General features: G+C 44.2%; 1 protein-coding gene across 1 annotated transcript in view; it reads left to right on the top strand.

The window, feature by feature from the left end:
• Positions 1 to 411: 411 nt before the first annotated feature.
• The window catches only part of LOC149241784 (hyperosmolality-gated Ca2+ permeable channel 2.3-like), a 387,638-nt gene continuing 368,771 nt past the window's right edge, over positions 412 to 19,278 (top strand). Inside the window, 3 exon segments of the mRNA XM_089374051.1 lie at positions 412 to 622; positions 1,397 to 1,635; positions 1,830 to 2,243. Of these exon segments, the coding sequence (XP_089230177.1) occupies positions 1,966 to 2,243 (278 nt within the window). The 5' untranslated portion in view covers positions 412 to 622; positions 1,397 to 1,635; positions 1,830 to 1,965.

The raw sequence follows: 19,278 nt of genomic DNA, 5'->3' as shown, positions 1-19,278 counted from the left end.
CATCGACAATTATTTTATAATAACAAAAAATATCTTATTCTTTAAAATTAAATTAAACAGTGGAAGTTGCTTCCGTTTGTTTAACGACTCGATCACGTGTAAGCTTTCTAACAATTAAAGCGAAGCCAGAACATTAAAAATTCAGCAACTGTAGGACTTAAATATATTGCCACGTACCAGTCAACAACGTAAAATTCCTGCCACGTGCCAGGAAACCTCGAAGACTTTCCACCACGTGGCCATATTGCGTGGACCCCTTGACGGAACTGTCTCATCGATACCGCCCTTTAGCGAGAATATCCTCGCTGTTACGATAAGTGACGAGTATAATCATGTTAGTTAACATGAAAGCTAACTTTCTGGAAAACGAAACCTAAAGGCATTAAAGTTAAAAAACTAGACGTCAAGCGACGGTACTTCAACATCTTTCAACCGACTGCCCTTAAACTCCCGAGTCCCAACCTTGGACGATCACACTTTGTGCAACACATAATTTATGGTTCATATACCTTTTAAAGGTCGGGTTTGCAACTTGAATGAAGCAAAGGGAGCACCGCAGAAGGATTTGCCTGAGCCTATTTGATACCTGTAGAAGTTTCCGGAGGCATCGGCAGAGTACCGGGTATGAGAATGCTTAAATTTCGCAACTGAATGTTAAGTTTGAAATTGGAGTATGCTGCTTTTATTTGCAGAAGTTCATATTGCAGTCCGCCTGTATTTTCCCGGAAAAGGGCTTAAGACAAAAAAACTGTTTAAATTTTGTTCACTTTGCTATATTCGGTAATTGAAGCATGCGAGCTTGAATAGCGCAATCTGTTTTGGTGTCTTTGTAGCCTTTTCAAATAATATGCATTCTGACGGACCTTAAAATTAGGCGGTATCTGGTATGCTAGGTCAGTTGCAGATGCTGTTTCAGTTTTAAATTTTGTGTTTCTGGGAAAGCAATGGGAGCAACGGTTTAAATGTTCGGGAGTAATCGTTGAATTCTGGAGAATGCAGCCAATTTTGCCAACGAAAGAACGATAAAAACGAATTAAACGTTTTCTTTATATCTTACTATAATATACGCGGAATGTTGGAAGCAAAGACAATGTCCTTTTTCAAGAAGTGAAAATACTGTTAAAATTGGCCGAACTTCTGGCCTCTGAGTCTGATTTTAAAACGGTTTTTCGCCATAAAAATTCGTTGAGATTTGTCAAAAAAGTGTTTTCTAGTCGCAGCGTAGCATGTTCGAGTCCAGAACCGATGTAATTTAGGTATCCATGCTTCTTTAGGTATTATTGGATGCCAAAAATAGCGAATGATTAATAGCATGTTTAACCTTTTAAATAGTGAATTTATTAGATATGATTAGAAACACACACTATTTATTAATTTCAGCTTTTTTACCTGGCAGTTAACTAACATCGGAAAGAAGGAGGCCCGACTAAAATAGAAACCGTTGAAAATAAGACTATCCAAATACATATGGGAACAGGTCAGTGAGTTTATATATGGATATTATAGGCGGTTGATTTACATGGTACATGGAGGATACATCATAGCAGAGTAATCGGGGATGAAGAGGAGGATCTATTTGTTGGTTGAGCTAATGTCTCAAAGTACGTTGTGTCTATGTTGAACTGTCGAATCTGGGTATTCTCCGCTGTAGCCTGGTTTGTTTAAGCTTGCTTGCATATTGCCCTATTAGTGAACTGTCATTCTTGCGTATCACTGCTGATACTGCAGTCTCCTCAGTCATTATATATATATATATATTTCTAGACAGATTTTCAATATCTTGTCGAATTCGTTCATAGGCTTATGTTAGTCCTATCCTGGTTTTGCAGGAAAATTCTAAATGCAACAGAGTATTGCAAAGATCCATAAATGATATCTTCGAGGTTGACATTATTTTGCGGTTCCAGAAGTCTTACCGGACGTTATTTTACGGAGGAAAGAACATTTTAAATACCTTGAGAAGCCATGGATATTGCAGCTTTGTTGACTTCTGCGGGTGTCAACATAGGCATATGCATATTATTTTTCTTTCTGTACTCCATCTTGAGAAAACAGCCCGTCAATTTCAATGTTTATTTTCCTGGTAAGCTTGCAGAAGGACAAAACAGTAAAGATTTTAGTTTATTAGAGAGGTTTGTACCTTCAGCGAGTTGGTTAAAAAAGGCATGGGAAGCATCAGAAGACGATATATTGGCAGTGGCTGGCTTAGATGCCGTGGTCTTCCTCAGGATTTTTGTTTTCAGGTAAATTCTCACTTATGGTTATTTACTGCAGCTATGGTAGAATACACCGTGTTATAGTTTTGTTGGTTTTGTTTACCACTCTTGTTGACTGCTAATATATTTTAATTGCTGATTTCAGTCAAAATTTGAAATTCACAGGTCCCTTAAGTGTGTTTGACCCGTAGTTCACTCATGTATGTTGCTGGGTCTGCGATAGGGCTCTCTGAAGATACCAGATTGTGATAGTTAGAGATTTGAGCACAATTATGGGTTTCTTCTTGGCATGTTCTTTTCAATCTTGAATTTTTTTGTTTTTGTATATTCTTATTATTTTGAACCATGATAACAACTTCAGCCAATATATTTCAGATCATGAGAATTCTCTCTTTTTCTCTTTTTATATAAAAATATATATAGAAAGGTACACTGTAATATTCCTTTTTCTTGATATGGTCAAAATGGACGGAATCTATCCACGGTATTTGCCTTCGTTTTTCAAGGGAAAATAATAAAATAAGGTTTCTAGAGAGTCCATCAAGCTTATTAAAGGGGATAAGAGCTAGGCATTTGGATCATCCCAAGTTTGTCTATCTTATTGTGTGTTTGTTGAGAACTTGGTGTGGCCAGTTCTAGCTTGATCCCGGGACGAAAACCCCGTGGTAACATTTGTGTGGGGGATCCATCTTTTGTGTTCAGTGTTTGTTGAAAGTATTTTTATCAGGACACCTAAATGTGCCAGATCTGTTGATTATTTCGTTCTCTGGGATCTTACAATTGTATCAGAGCTATGCATTTTGCCAGCCTGAGGATTTTGTGGGGAACTTCGGTGGGATTTATTCTCACCCTAACTGACATTCCCATCTTCAGTGGTATTTGATATCACCCTAGTTGGTCTCTTATTTTTTAGTTAATTATTTATGGAAGGTGATTTAGCTTGAGGTGAAGGGTTTTAAGATTGGATTTTAATTTAAAGGTCGAGTTCATCGGAGATTGAACCCTCATCAGATTTGGAGATCGAATTCCATTAATATATTGGCAGTTGTGACCATCAAAATAAGACCCTACTCTCCAAGTTTTTGGTATTATTTTGGGCACGATCGTTTTTAGTCAGAAGCTGAGGAGTCTGTCATATTGCAGAGGGCCATATATCAATCGTGGAGACCTCGACCATGTGAAAATTCCAAACTGGAATCCTATTGCAAAAACTGGGTATTATTTCTCCTAATTGTTAATTAATTAACAATTTATCTGCTACGACAAATATCGAAATAAACAAACTGCAACCTTCACAAATAAAACACTGCGGAAAAATAGAACGCTAGAAAGTGAGAAATGCTAGCGCACATCAAATTAACACAATTATTTTTGGATAAAGTCCCCGGAAAAACCCAACTTGGGAAAACCGGTGCAGCAGCTGAGGGTTTTATTATTATGCAGTATTTTGTTTGTGAAGGTTGCAGTGTGTTTATTTCAATATTTGCCGTAACAGATAAATTGTTAATTAATTAACAATTAAGAGAAATAATACCAGTTGCTGCAATAAGGTTCTAGTTTGGAATTTTCACATGGTATCAGAGCGTAGTTGATTAGCTAGAGAGCTCAGAAGTGAAAGAAGGAATTTCGCTCTTTAGTAAGAGCAGCAGGTCGAAATTCCTAGGGGCAACGCATTCTTTTGCCACAAGGCCGAGTTACTTGAGGTAACTTCTCACTCCAGAATGGAGTGCGAATAGCAGAGTAGCAGCCAAGCAGAAGGAAAGAGAAAGTTTTCGACTGTTCGTTGAGATGGCCACTGCAGGGCTTCGTGATTAGGATAGGTTGGATGGAGCTTCCAATTATGTCATCTGAAAGGCTAGGATGTCCTTCCTTCTAGATGAATATGGCTTGAAAGCCTACATTGATGCTATAGTGGCAATTTCTCAGGATGCAGATCAACAGAAGGAATATAAGAAGGAAATGGTGCGGGCGAAGCAGTTGATCCTAGATGGAGTCTGGGATCATATAGTCTCACATATATCTGGCAAAGATACTGCCAAACAGATGTGGGATGCTCTCTCCACGTTATACCAAGGTACTTCTGAGCAGTGAAAAATGTACCTAGAAGAGAAGCTGAGACTCATCCGGATGTAGAAAGGGGAAGGCATAGACCCCTACCTTACCAGAATTCAGGAGGTTCGAGACCAGCTGTCAGCTGTTGGGGTAGCGCCTCAACCAACAGAGCTAGTGAGATTGGCACTAAATAGTGTCTTTGAGGAGTGATAAGTATTTTTCCAAAGCATATTGGGCAGAGACAAGCTATCAGAGTGGGACAGGATGTGGGCCGATCTACAGTAGGAGGAATTGAGGTGAGCTCTTTTAAAAAGCTCCATCAGTGGTAGCAGTAGTAGCGGATCGAAGACGGTGAAGCAGGAGGAGAATGTGGCCCTCGCATCAAAGGGTCCTAGTCAGGGACAGGGGGAGCAGAGGAAGAAGAAGGAGGACTTGTTAAAGGTCAAATTCTTCAGGTGTGGTGAGCTCGGTCACTACAGTACCCAATGTCCTCTCAGGTGTGAAAATTCCTGAGTCTAACACATCAGAAACCCCTACTGCAATTACTGGTTTACAATCTCCTACTTGTTCTTTACATTAACAAGTTATTTAACTGCATAAACATCGAAGTAAACACAATTGCAGCCTTCACAAATATATAGATCATGCACTGAAATAAACAGAAACAACAACACAAGGCTCTGTGCAGCCTCTCTGGGCTTCTGCGTTACTCCTGCAGCCTATGTGTGGATGACGCAGGCCCTTCTGGCTTTGCGTAGTCTCTGCTGCCGCTGCCTGGCTTCCTCTGGCTCTGTGTCTGCCTCTTCTGTGCTGATCTCCCGTCTCTCTGTTCCGTACTTGCTGCCTCTTGACTGCTCTCCAGACCACTGGTTCAATTTCTCAGCAAACCCCGCTCCAGAAATTGAACTCACTGGTCTCCCTCAGTGTGTTCTCCAAGTGCCCCTCAAGCCTCCTCTTATACTTTTTCTGTTGACATCTCAACGGCTAAGATTAAGTCCCTAATCAACGGCTAAGATTAGATTTGGCTTGATCCATGTCTTTTGGACCATTCTAACACAGATTCATATTAATACACATTAATATTTTATTTTCCCTAAGTTTAGACTTAGGGACTCCATCAAAAATATTAATTATTTTAATATCTCCTGATCTGTTTAGAATCTTCCCAAACCCTTTCTGGGTATTGGAGATCTCATGTGCCCCAACCTCTCCACCAAATTTCATGGCTAGAGCACATCCGATGCTACCCCAAATCAACACTCCCTCTTATCGAGGACTATGCTCTAGCAATACTCCTCACTGAGTATTACTCTGATCATCCGGCATCAGTACCTGTGCTGATGCTAGGCCTTCCTGCCCAACATCCTCTGCGCTGCTGCCTCCTGTACTGCTGCCCATGACTCTGCTACTGCCACTACTGCATTTTTACGACAGCTCCCTCTGCGTCCGTGCTGCTACTGCTGGTCCTTTCTCCCAACACTGCATCCGCACTGCAACTTCCTCTGCATCTGTGCTGCTGTTGGTCCTTTATCCCAACACTGCATCTGCACTGCAACTCCCTTTGCATCTGTGCTGCCGTTGGTCCTTTCTCCCAACACTGCATCTGCACTGCAACTCCCTCTTCATTCGTGCTGCTAACACACTACTTTTGAAAGGGGTTCTTTACCATCCCCATCTTTTCCCTGAAGTAGTCAAATTTTGACTTTCCAAGGGCCTTGGTGAGGATATCTGCCACTTGTTCCCCTGTAGGAGTGTAGCTCAACTGTACAGCTCCTCGTTGGACACAATCTCTGACAAAGTGACACTGGATATCAATATGCTTTGACCTATCATGAAATACTGGATTCTCAGAGAGTTTGATGCAACTTTGATTATCACACTTGATTTTGGTCGTCTCCATATTTCTTCTGAATAGGTTTACCAGTAGTTTTCTAAGCCATAGGGCCTCACATGAAGCTGTGCTTGTTGCCATATATTCTGCCTCCGACGAGCTCAGAGCCACAGACTTCTGTTTCCTACTGCACCAGGAGGTTATTCCTGATCCAATGTTGAAACAGTACCCAGAGGTACTTTTCCAATCCACTGAACTTGCATAGTAAATCCACTCAACCTGATATCCTTCCCCTTGTTGTACAAGAGCCCATAATCGACTGATCCCTGTAAATACTTGAGAACGTGCTTGGCTGCTGCCCAGTGAGCCCTCTTTGGTTCCACCATGAACTGACTGAGGGTGTTGACATCGTAGCAAATATTTGGCCTGGTATTGACTAGATACATCAGGGAGCTGTCGGTATAGGGTGGGATCGACATCCTTGTCTTTTGATGCATCAATCTTCTTCCAGTTGGTGATCATTGGTGTAGCCATAGGTCTACAGCCTACCATCCTGGACCTTTTCAGGATTTTTGTAGCATACCTTCCTTGCCCAAGGGAGATTTCTCCTTTCTGCTGCCAAACTTTCAACCCTAGGAAATAATGCATTCGTCCCAGATCCTTCATATCGAACTCTGTGGCTAGATTCTTCTTGCAGTATTCAATGAGTTTGGATGATCCTGTCAGGAAGAGATCATCCACATATATTACTAAGATAAGTGGCTGACTCTCTACGCCCAGATAGTAGAGATTCGGATCTGTGTCACTCTTGACAAACCCCATCTTCTGCAAGTAGCCATCTATTTGACCATACCACGCTCTTGGTGCTTGCTTCAACCCATACAAGGCTTTCTTCAGTCCGCATACATGAGACTTCTTCTCATGAGTTTCAAAGCCCTCTGGTTGTTCAATGTATACTTCTTCTTCTATTACCCTGTTCAGAAATGCCATCTTGATATCCATCTGATGGATCTCCCATCCCATCTGGGCTGCAAGAGATATCACGGTCCTAATAGATGTATACTTGGCTACCGGGGCGAAGGTTTCCTCATAGTCAATCCCTTCCTTTTGAGCATACCCCTTAGCCACAAACATGGCCTTGTATTTTTCAATATTGCCGTCTGCAACATATTTGATCTTGTAGATCCATCTTGAACCTACCACAGATCTGTCTTGAGGCCTTGACACCACCTCCCAGACATTGTTTACCATTATGGAGTTATACTCCACCATCGCATCTAGCCAAACCTGATGCTGAGTTGCCTCCTTGAAGCTGGCAGGCTCTCCATCCTGAGCTACTAACGCCTGATACCTGTCTAGCTGTTTTCACTCCCTTTTACTGTTCCTTGGCTCTCTAATGAAGTTCTTTGCATCACACAAAATCTGACGAAGTTCTCTGTTGGTTCTTCCTCTACCAATAGGTGCTTCTGTTCGCTCCTCTTCTTCATCCGGAGAATCTTCTTGATTTGAGGAAGGATTCTTCACTTTCGTTGGTTGAAGAGGCATGATCAACAAATTCTCTTTTGACTGCTCCTTGGAAGGCATTTCGCGAGATCTTCTGAAAGCTCTTTCCTCCATGAACTTTACATCTCGTCGTACTAATACCTTCCTGCTCCTTGGAAGATAGATCCTATATGCCTTAGCGTTCTCACTATATCCTGCCAGATATCCCTTTTCTGCAGTCTGCTCCAGCTTCTCCCTCTTTTCTTTGGGTATGCGACAATATGCCAAACTCCCAAATATCCTGAAATGACTGACTTCAGGTGTCTTCCCAGTGAAGACTTTTTCTGGAGTAATCTTGCTCAATGCCCGATGAGGAGTCCTGTTCTGAACGTAGACAACTATGTTGCATGCTTTTGCCCACATGAATTTTGGCATATCCTGATCATACAACATGGCCCTAATTGCTTCTACAATAGTCCTGTTTTTCGTTTTTGACACCCCATTCTGCTCCGGATTGTAGGGAGCTATCCACTCTCTTTTGATGCCCTCCTTAGCGCAATAATCAGTGAAGTACTTGTCGACATATTCTCCACCATTATCTGAGGGCAAGACTTTTATTTTCTTACCTGTCAGATTCTCCACTAGAGCCTTGAACTCCTTGAATCGACAGAAAACATTATCCTTGGTTTTCAAAAAATAGGTCCAAGTTTTCCTCGAGTGGTCATCAATGAAGGTAAGGAAATACTCGGCACCGTTGAGATCTTTGATAGAAGTAGGGCCGTAAATATCTGAGTGTATCAATCCTAGTACACTCTTGGCCCTGTGGTTGCTCCTAGGAAATGTCGCCTTGGCATACTTTCCTAGAGCACATCCCCTGCATACATCATCTCGTTCCGTACTCAGATCCGGAACTCCTGTTACAGTGCTCCTGAGAATTCTCAGAGCTCCATGGTGCAAGTGACCGATCCTTCTATGCCATAGTTCGTTCAAGTCTTTGTCCCCATGACTGCTTATTAGTGCCATTAGAGATTCTAGTTGTAATCTATACAACCGATTACTTTTGATCCCGATCTACACTTTCTTTTTCCAGCTCGGGTGTTTGACATATACCTTTTCCTTGATGAAGTAGACGTCATAGCCCTTGCCTTGTAGTTGTGACATGGAAAGTAAGTTCATCCCCAATCCTGGCACATGCAGCACATTTGTGGCATGGAACCGCTCTCCTGATTCTGTCTGAAAAACTATGGTACCCTTTCCTACTGGAGTACACTTTGCCTTGTTCCCCATGGTGATCTGAAAGTTCATCTTCTCTTCTCGATATTTTGAGAAACACTCCCTGATTCCCATCATATGCCACGAGGCTCCACTGTCTATATACCATACTTTTGATGATGTAGCACTAGTCATGCACACCACTTCTTCTTCCAACCTGGAAGCAACATTTTTGATACGGGCTCGTTCGCCCGGGCGCGCCCTCGCCCGAACGACCCGCCCGAACGAGTTCACATGGGCGCCCTCAAACGACCCGCCCGAACGATTTTGCATGGGTGCCCGAACGACCGAAACGAAGCGACAAGGGAGAGCCGGGCAAACGAGCTGCACGAACGTGCACAAAGCCAACCTCGGGTCACAACTTAGCATTTTTGATACGGGCTCGTTCGCCCGGGCGCGCCCTCGCCCGAACGAGTTCACACGGGCGCCCTCAAACGACCCGCCCGAACGACCCGCCCGAACGAGTTCACACGGGCGCCCTCAAACGACCCGCCCGAACGATTTTGCATGGGCGCCCGAACAACCGAAACGAAGCGACAAGGGAGAGCCGGGCAAATGAGCTGCACGAACGTGCACAAAGCCAACCTCGGGTCACAACTTAGCATTTTTGATACGGGCTCGTTCACCCGGGCGCGCCCTCGCCCGAACGACCCGCCCGAACGAGTTCACACGGGCGCCCTCAAACGACCCACCCGAACGAGTTCACACGGGTGCCCTCAAACGACCCGCCCGAACGAGTTCACACGGGCGCCCTCAAACGACCCGCCCGAACGATTTTGCATGGGTGCCCGAACGACCGAAACGAAGCGACAAGGGAGAGCCGGGCAAACGAGCTGCACGAACATGCACAAAGCCAACCTCGGGTCACAACTTAGCATTTTTGATACGGGCTCGTTCGCCCGGGCACGCCCTCGCCCGAACGAGTTCACACGGGCGCCCTCAAACGACCCGCCCGAACGAGTTCACACGGGCGCCCTCAAACGACCCGCCTGAACGAGTTCACACGGGCGCCCTCAAACGACCCGCCCGAACGACCCGCCCGAACGAGTTCACACGGGCGCCCTCAAACGACCCGCCCGAACGATTTTGCATGGGCGCCCGAACGACCAAAATGCCAACATAGAGAAATCAAAATCTCTCTCTTGTGCAATCTTTTGAAAATCTGCATGAGTCCCTTGAGGTGGATGGCTCTGCATCATGGTCTTGACCCATAACTGATTTTCCCTTTGTCTCTGATTACTTCCTCTAATACCATGTGAAAATTCTATCACTGCAGCAATTGATTTACTTTTCCTACTTATTTCATCATAAGTTATTCATGAAATTACTTCAACAAACATTAAAATAAATACTGCTGCAGATATCACACCGTAATATAGAAACAAAAACATATGCACACATTGACACAGTTATTTTGGACTAATGTCCCCAGAAAAACTTAATGTGGGAAAACTAGTGCAGCAAGGGAGGATTTTATTATTTAGCAATTTTCTTGTACAACAGGGTACCAAATTGGCTTACTGGCAGATAGACAAACTTCCAACACTTTTCTAACCCTAGTGTAGGCCCTATTGACCTCTGCTACAGTCTGAAACCCTCTGCGTCAGCCCGAAACCCTCTGCATCAACCTACTGAGGCTCTGCGCACCCTCTTTGGGCTTCTGCGTCACTCCTGTAGCCTTTGCATGGATGACTACTGCCTCTGCCTGGCTTCCTCTGGCTCTGTGTCTGCCTCTTCTGTGCTGATCTCTTGTCTCTCTGTTCTGTACTTGCTGCCTCTTGACTGCTCTCCAGACCACTGGTTCAATTTCTCAGCAAACCCCGCTCCAGAAATTGAACTGGTTGGTCTCCCTCAGTGTGTTCTCTAAGTGCCCCTCAAGCCTCCTCTTATACTTTTTCTATTGACATCTCAACGATCGAGATTAAGTCCCTAATCAACGACTAAGATTAGATCTGGCTTGATCCATGTCTTTTGGACCATTTTAACACAGATTCATATTAATACACATTAATATTTTATTTTCCCTAAGTTTAGACTTAGGGACTCCATTAAAAATATTAATTATTTTAATATCTCCTAATCTGTTTAGAATTTTCCCAAACCCTTTCTGGGTATTGGAGATCTCATGTGCCCCAACTTCTCCACCAAATTTCGTGGCTAGAGCACATCCGATGCTACCCCAAATCAACAATAGTACCTCTATCCGGAGACAGATATTCTAGCAAATCAGCAATTGGATGATAAAATCCCATAACTACTCCAACTGTTCCCTATGCTGGACAACGAAAGCTGTTCCAAGCACTGCTCTGGCACTGGGTTACTCCTCCAGGCTCTACCGATCTGCTCTTAGTCTGCCCCACAGAATTTCCCTAGCGCTGCCTCTGAAGCCCTCTACTGCTTCTGCGTCAGCATCTACGGCTTCTGCATCAACCTCTATGGCCCCTTGCGTTCTCTGCGTTAGCTCCCACGGCCTTTGCGTTAGCCCTTCTAGGGCTTGCGTTGTCTCTCTTAGCACTTCACTGCCTCTCTGCTATGTATTCTTCAGCCTCGGATGGAAATCCCTTGCTGAACTGCCCCTCATTGCAACTGATCACTAACTCGATTTCCTCAGCAAACCTTACCCCAGAAAATCAAGCTCTTTGATCACTTGGTGTGTCTCCAACCGACCCTCAAGGCTCCTCTTATACTTTTCCTGTTGACGATTCAATGACCGAGGTTAAGTCCCTAATCAATGGCTAAGATTAGAACTGGCTTGATCCTCGCCACTTAGAACTTTCTCACCCATATTTTATTAATACACATTAATTTTTTTATTTTCCGAAGTTTAGACTTAGGAACTCATTAAAAATATTAATTATTTGAATAACTCTTCATCCAGGTGGAATTTCTCCAAACGATTTCTGGGTCTTGGAGATCTCATGTGCCTTAGCCTCTCCACCAAATTTCATGGTTAGAACACATCCGATGCTACCCAAAATCAACACTCCCTCCTAGCAAGGAATGTGTTTTAGCAATGCTTCACCATAGAAGCATCACACTGATCTTCCGCATCGGTCCTCTATGTTGATGCTTGGCCTGCTGCCCCACATCCACTGCACTGCTGCTTCCTGTACTGCTGCCCCTGCCACTGACACTGCTACATCTATACTGCAGCTCCCTCTCGAAATGCTGCCTCATGCTGCCATAGCACTAACACTGCTAGCTGCTGCACTGCAACTCAGTTACTGAGAAGTAAGTAACTGATTTCACCCAAGCATTGACATTCTGGTCAGTCTGGAAGCCTCATGATGCTGAAGCTACCTTTGCTACTATCCTGTGCTCCCTCTATTGCCACTGTGCTGCTGCAACCTCTTCTGTGCCTCTCGCATTGCTGCAACCTCCACTGCGCTGCTACAGACTTCTGCACTCTAGCATTGCCTTGCTACTCCATCACACCTTGCTCCACCCGACACCTGTCATCATGCTATTGTCTTTAAGGGCTCCCGTAGCCGGATGTGATCCACACGTTTGGGCACCTCAAGGATCTTGCCCCATTTCTGTAGTCCTCTTGACTACAACTCTATGTCTCCCCACCTCTTTTCTAGAGGTGCATGAACACTCATGGCACAATTGTCATCAGTCTCGACATCCTTCTCCACCTTTGTTGGAGCAACCTTTGAGTCGGAAGCTTCTCCCTTGCCTTTCTTCCTGGGGCACTGAGAGGCATAATGTCCCAACTCCCCACAGTTGAAGCACTTGACCTTGGAGATGTCTTTCTTCTTCCTCTTCTGTAGCCCATGCTGTCCCTCTGATGCGAGCATTGCATCCTTCTCCTTCTTGATTCGAACTCCCTTACTGCTACTCCCCGCCTTGGTCAATCTCCTAAGCTATTCCTATCGAAGAGCTGCCCACATCTCCTTCCAACTGGGGAGAGTTGCTTTGCCCAAAATACTTTGGACAAACGTCTCCCACTCCTCGAGACTGCATTTAGGGCAGTCCTGACCATGAACTCTGGATCCATTGTAGGCCCCACAGAAGTAAGTTGGTCACGAATTCCTTGCAACCTACGAAGGAATAGATCTATCTCCTCTCCTTTCTGCATCTGATGTGACCTCAGCTGATCCTCCAATAACATCTTTTGCTGCACGGAAGAGCCCCGGTATAAGGTGGTCAGCGTCTGCTACATCTCCTTTGTTGTGTTCTTCTCAATAATATGTGGTATGACATGATCCTTGACCCCGTCTAGGATCATGCATTTTGCCTTCGCCTAGGCCTCCTCATACTTCTCATTTGCATCAGGGTCAACTGGGACAACTGCTACTCTCAAGGCATAGTCCTTGATGCGATGTTTATCCAGGATTGCTAGGATCTTGGCCTTCCAGATGACAAAATTGGAAACCTCAGCCAATCTACCCTGATCCTTCAATCCGTTCACTGCCATCTCTGCGCCTCTTGTCTAGACTCCCTCTGAGTCTTGATTTCCATCTAGGAAATTGTTAAGTTTTGGGTATGTTCTATGCTAGAGCAGTTTATAAAATTTTCATAGTTAGCAATCACATCAGCATTACGATAAATTGCAGATAGAACATAAATATAAAACGCAGAAGACAAGCCAAGGCAAGAGGACACAAGATATGGCGCGAGCCAGGGACAAACCCCACAATGTGTGGGGAAACCCTTTGATCAAATCTTCTTTTATCTTCAAAGTTTAGCAGAGAAGGAGAGAGAGAGAGAGTACATTTACAACAGAAGTCAATACTTTGACTTATCTAGATCTAGCATAGATCATTTCATATCATGATGAAATCAGTTGAAGACATTCTGCTTCAACTGATTCTCAAGGTGACTCCTTCACCTATCATCGTGCTGCATCTTGTCCATTATGCTGCATCATTCATCATCATGATCTGAGACTGTTCATCCTTATCATTCTCATTATGTTGAGACTGTAACCATCATAAACATTACTGCTTATGATCATTGTGACTACATATTAGAACATCATTTAATACTCCACGTTACTGCTGTACAAGATGTTTGTACTGCCATATGGATTTCACCGAGATCTATATTTCAGGACTGTTGTGTGAGATAACTCGGTCCCTTCATTCGAGATTTTCATCCAACCGAGATCCTTACCCTTGTCACTTCTTGTAATTCAGATCACTGTTTGCAATAGATACGTTACTGGATTATCTTCATACTGTTATTCAATATACTTAAACATCTATAGAAGAACCACCGAGATCTGGTGTCAAGACTGCTTCTTTTCATAGACAACGTTGGATTTTACCACGCTGTCACCTACAGTTACGTGGCATTAACACGGATCCCACGCTGTAGTATAACTGCTTTATAATAGATCAACTACAGGTATATCGTAGATGTGTGGAGGTCGAGGGTATTCATTCATGGTGACTGCGTCCTTATGCCGAGATCATTTAATACACGCTGCCTGATCTATGTTGCCAGATCCCACGCTGCCAGATCAACGAACGTTACAGGATGCCGAGAGTGCCATGACTGCACCACGGTGCAGTCAATACCTTGCTGCGGATGCGGCTCCCTTATGCGAAGATTCTCCATTGCTGCGTATAATGACAGCGTATAGATTTGCTGTGCGTACATAACTGCGTATGCGTATAAGGTGACAACGTATAGTTTCCATAACTGAGTATAAGGTGACAGCGTATAGACTGTCCATAACTGAGCGTATAGACGTCCACGCTGTGTGTATAGATTCCTTAATTTCGTATGCGTATCATGACAACGTATAGTGTTGTGCATACATAACGTCTTCTCCTTTACAGCGTTTAGGGACGTGGCTGAAGTTTAGGGCTACGTGAACCTTCACACTGCGTATTGGCTTGGCAGCTACAGGTCTCCTTTCAACTGCGGCCAGATCTCCTACGAATTCTTCTATGCTTGATGACTGCGGCTCTTCTTCCTCCATTGACTACGTGAACAAGTCTGCGTTTAGGCAACTACAGGCAGCGTATGAAGGCTTCTTGTGCAGCGTAACAATGCCTCCCTTGATTGCGTTCAGATCTCTGGGGCTAGGGCAATGTACAGCAGCTAGGGCATCACTTGAAGACTAGCGTATCACTCATGGTGTCTCTCTCCTTCACCAAAAACCCAGACGTGGAGAGGAGGAGACTACACATGAAGAGGTGTCTAAAAGACTTCACATCCTCTCTTATTTATACTAAAAGCGTAAGGTTGAATAGACATGACGTTTTGGCTTCTAGAGCCTACATAAGAGCTGGTCGGCTTGATAATAATTACATAAACAAAATAAATTCATATCTCCATAAATACTTATCGGAATCGGATGATCTTTGGATCAATCCTACACCTCTCGACGAGAGGGATACAATAAAATTATCAGCTGCCATAAATAAGCTGACCCACATGGAGTTTTGCCCTAGTTGCCAATTTAACAGAAATCCTCTGGCTAACTGTCGAATCACTCCTTTCCAATCCTCCTTTGCCGCTACAACCCAGATCTAGATTTCTTGGTTAGAAATTTATCGAGGTAGTGCTTCCCTCTACCTTGGTTCAGTCTCCTTAGACACTGTTCTGTATCGATAGAAACAGTGTCCCACCAGCTCAACAAATCAAAATCTGCATAGCTCCCTTAGGCCCGACAACTCGAAGAATCTGAGCCCTTCAGGCTCTGCGCAATCACTGCGTGTGCTGAATCTGCTCCTCTCGGCCAACTGCGTCAATCCTTCTTGGCTCAGAAGGATGACGTGGCTCTGTGTGAGCTTGTTTTGCCCTCCTCTGCCTCTTCGCTAACCCTAATGGCTGACGCAACTGCTGCGTGGGCTCCTCCCAGCTACTGCATCTTCCTCTCCTGGCTTGCATCACACTCTCTGCACTGCGTCACTCCTCTTGCCTTTTCAGCTCTGGAACAACGTTGTCTCTTGGGACAACTGCTTCTCTGCTGCAAATTCTCAGATTTCTCGGCTGGTGTCTTCAGTCGCCTATGATCTGCAATCGCTTCGATACCATGTGAAAATTCCTGTGTCTAACACATCATAAACCCCCACTGCAATTACTGATTTACAATCTCCTTCTTGTGCTTTACATTAACAAGTTATTTAACTGCATAAACATCGAAATAAACACAATTGTAACCTTCACAAATATATAGATCATGCACTGAAATAAACAGAGACAACACAAGGGACACCGTTATTTTTGGACAATCGTCCCCCGAAAAGCCCAATTTGGAAAAACCGGTGCAGCATATAGAGGGTTTGTATTATTAAGCAAATTTCGTGAATACAACTAGGGTGCCAGAAACGGCTCACCCAACAGAGAATATCCTTGGCAGTAGTACCTCTATCCGGAGATAGATATTTTGGAAAATCAGCATCTGGATGATCAAACCCCACAGCGACTCTGGTTGTTCCCTATGCTAGATAGCGAAAGCTGCTCCAAGCACTGCTGTGGAACGTCATCACTCCTCCAGGATCTTCGTCACCCTCCCCGGCTCAGAATCTGTTGATTTGCTCGCATTCTGCCCCACAGAATTTCCCCAGCACTGCCTTTGAAACCCTCTACGGCTTCTGCGTTAGCCTCTGCGTCCTCTGCGTCAGCTCCTACGGCCTCTATGTCAGCCCTTCTACGGCCAACGCTGTCTCTCCTGGCACTTCACTGCCTCTCTGCTATGTATTCTTCAACCTCGGATGGAAATCCCTTGCTAAACTGTCCTTCACTGCAACTGATCACTAACTCGATTTCCTCAACAAACCTCGTCCCATAAAATCGAATTCTTTGATCACTTGGTGTGTCTCCAACTGAATCTCAAGCTTGCTCTTATACTTTTCTTGTTGACAATTCAACGGCCAAGATTAAGTCCCTAATCAACGGCCAAGATTAAAACTAGCTTGATCCTCGTCACTCGGAACTTTCTCACCCATATTTTATTTTCCTAAGTTTAGACTTAGGAACTCTTTAAAAATATTAATTATTTGAATAACTTTTCATCCGGGTGGAATTTCTCCCAACGATTTTTGGGTCTTGGAGATCTCATGTGCCTTAGCCTCCCCACCAAATTTCATGGCTAGAGCACATCCGATGCTACCCAAAATCAACATCAGGAAGAAGGACAAGGAGGAGTAGCAGGACTAGCAGGCAACTTTAGTAGAGTTTGATAGGCTTTCCTCTAGGCTAGAGGAATACTTCGCTATGTTCGCTGATATACCATCGAGGGTGTGGTGGGGTGACTTGGTGTTGTAGCCCTAAAGCACTACAGGTGGGTAGGGTCCTTGAGGAGTCCACCTCATGGATAAATACCTTGCTATAGGGGCCCACAATATTTAGTAGCAGGATGGATCAATGGCAGTTGATGCAATCAGAGACCGAGTGACAGATGCAGAGACTAGTAGTAGTTATATGTTGGGGAGCATAGAGCAGAGCTGACAACAGTGCAGTTGACACAATGCAAAGTCAACAACAACGCAAATTCTTCAATGACAATGCAAACACTAGTAGTAGCTAGGGCTCAGGAGACAAATGCTTCATACTGAACAATTGATTCAATGTTTTTAATGCTTTTCAGTTGTAGTGCAAATGTAGTGTACGACAGCGTCAGCGGCAACACAGATGCAACATATATCAGAGTTGCGCAGTGGTTGGTGGGCAGTATGGCCAGACATTAGCAACGTGATAGGAGATGATGCAGAGACAGGGCGTTGGGGCAGTGTGTGCAGCGCTAGAACACATTCCTTGTTAAGAGGGAGTGTTAGTTTTTGTACCATCAAGATGTGTTCTAGCCACAAAATTGGGTGGAAAGGCTAGAATACATGAGAGCTCCAAAACCTAGAAATCGTTTATGGAAATTCTGTTTAGAAGTGTCTCAATTAGATTATTAACCGTTAATTAATCAATATTAATTGAGATAAGGTGAGAATCATCTAGAAGCTCACATGGATTGATTTAGAAATGATCCTAGCCATCAATTATGTTTTAATCTTGGTCGTTGGTGCTCCAATAGAGGATTATAAGAGGGGATCGATGTGTTGATGGAGACACACTTGAGAGCACTGGAAGTTCGATTTCTTGGTAGATCGATTTCCAGAGTAGCAACAATTGTTGATTTTTGTAGCTTGGGAGGTACTCCAAGCCTTGAGGATCGAGGTTTTGGAGGAAGGAGCTCCACAAGTGGTCTTTGGGGCTTGAAACCCAAACCTGGGGTTTTGCACCCATCGATGTTTGGTCCAAAACCGTGACGAGATTTCGACATGTGATGGATGAGGATGATAGTACTCATCGAGACGAATCTAACGCATCAAAAATCATTCGATTCCAAGTTGTAGAAATGGAGTTATGAATTTTTGTAAGTTATGTGTGGGCATGGTGGCACAAAGTTTAGGTCGGCCTAGCTATTAGGAGGCCTAATGACAGTTGTCAAGCCCACATGTGTAACCCTTGTGTTTAGTATAAATACAAGGTGAGTGTGAGGCATAATAGATGTCCAAGTGTGCAACACAAGGACAACATAGAAGTGAGATAGAAGGTTGTTAAGGAGGAGGAATATCTTTGTCTTGGCCACAGATAAAAGGAGTAGGACCAACGAAGGAGAAAGAGCCATGTAGTGGCATCTTTCATGACTGTTTCGGAGCAACTTTTATCTTGTAGGTGGGCTGAGGCTAAGGAAGGAAAGTGCAGGTATGTTGTGGCATATTTTGTGTATGGGTTCCAGTGTTTTATGCAGGCTGTGAGCACAGGAAGGAGGTGTGGGTAGGCCGTAGGTCTTAAACACATTGTTGCAGGGCTGTGTGGGTTCTGTTTGAGGGCAATAAGTGCCTAGGTCATCAGCGTGGAGGCAGAGGAGCTCATAGAAGGAAGGCCGCATTAGAAGAGGGTTGTTTTGGGCTAGTAGAGCGAAGAGAATCCTCCCTGAAGTAGGTCGAAGTGAAGACTTTGCTGTATTGATTAGGCCACACATTTGTAGTGATTAGTTTGAGGGACAAACAACCCTAAACATGGAGCTGTAGGAGCCTTCTCAAACAATGAAGTCACCAACATTGTGAAGGGAAGGAAGACGCATCAAATAAGGGGGGTTTTGATTGGATTAGAGGGCTATTGTAGGCTACAGGAGAAGCCCTAACCAGTGATCAAAACTCAGCTCATGAACAACAATGAAGAGGTATGTGCTTTCTCCATTGGTGACTTGTGTTGGGTCGAGTTTTAGGACCAGTTTGGATAGTTGGTGTATTGGACACTTGTTGGACATGGAGCACAGATCTTGGAGTATTGTTGTAGGAGTTTTGGAGGAGACTACAACAATGTGCTTGCATCACTTGGCAAGAGATTAGCGACAACATGTTGCAAATGTTCTCTTGATGTTGTCCTATGAGAGCACCGATTGATGGAGATTGTTGGCAGCCTTGATGTTGTCCTATGAGAGCACTGATTGATGGAGATTGTTGGCAG

This window comes from Pinus tabuliformis, chromosome 8 (genome assembly GCF_031772625.1).
Source record: "Pinus tabuliformis cultivar Carrire ecotype Pingquan chromosome 8, CPIR1, whole genome shotgun sequence".
NCBI classification, from domain to species: Eukaryota; Viridiplantae; Streptophyta; class Pinopsida; order Pinales; family Pinaceae; genus Pinus; species Pinus tabuliformis.
This window is presented reverse-complemented; position numbering and strand designations above follow the sequence as displayed.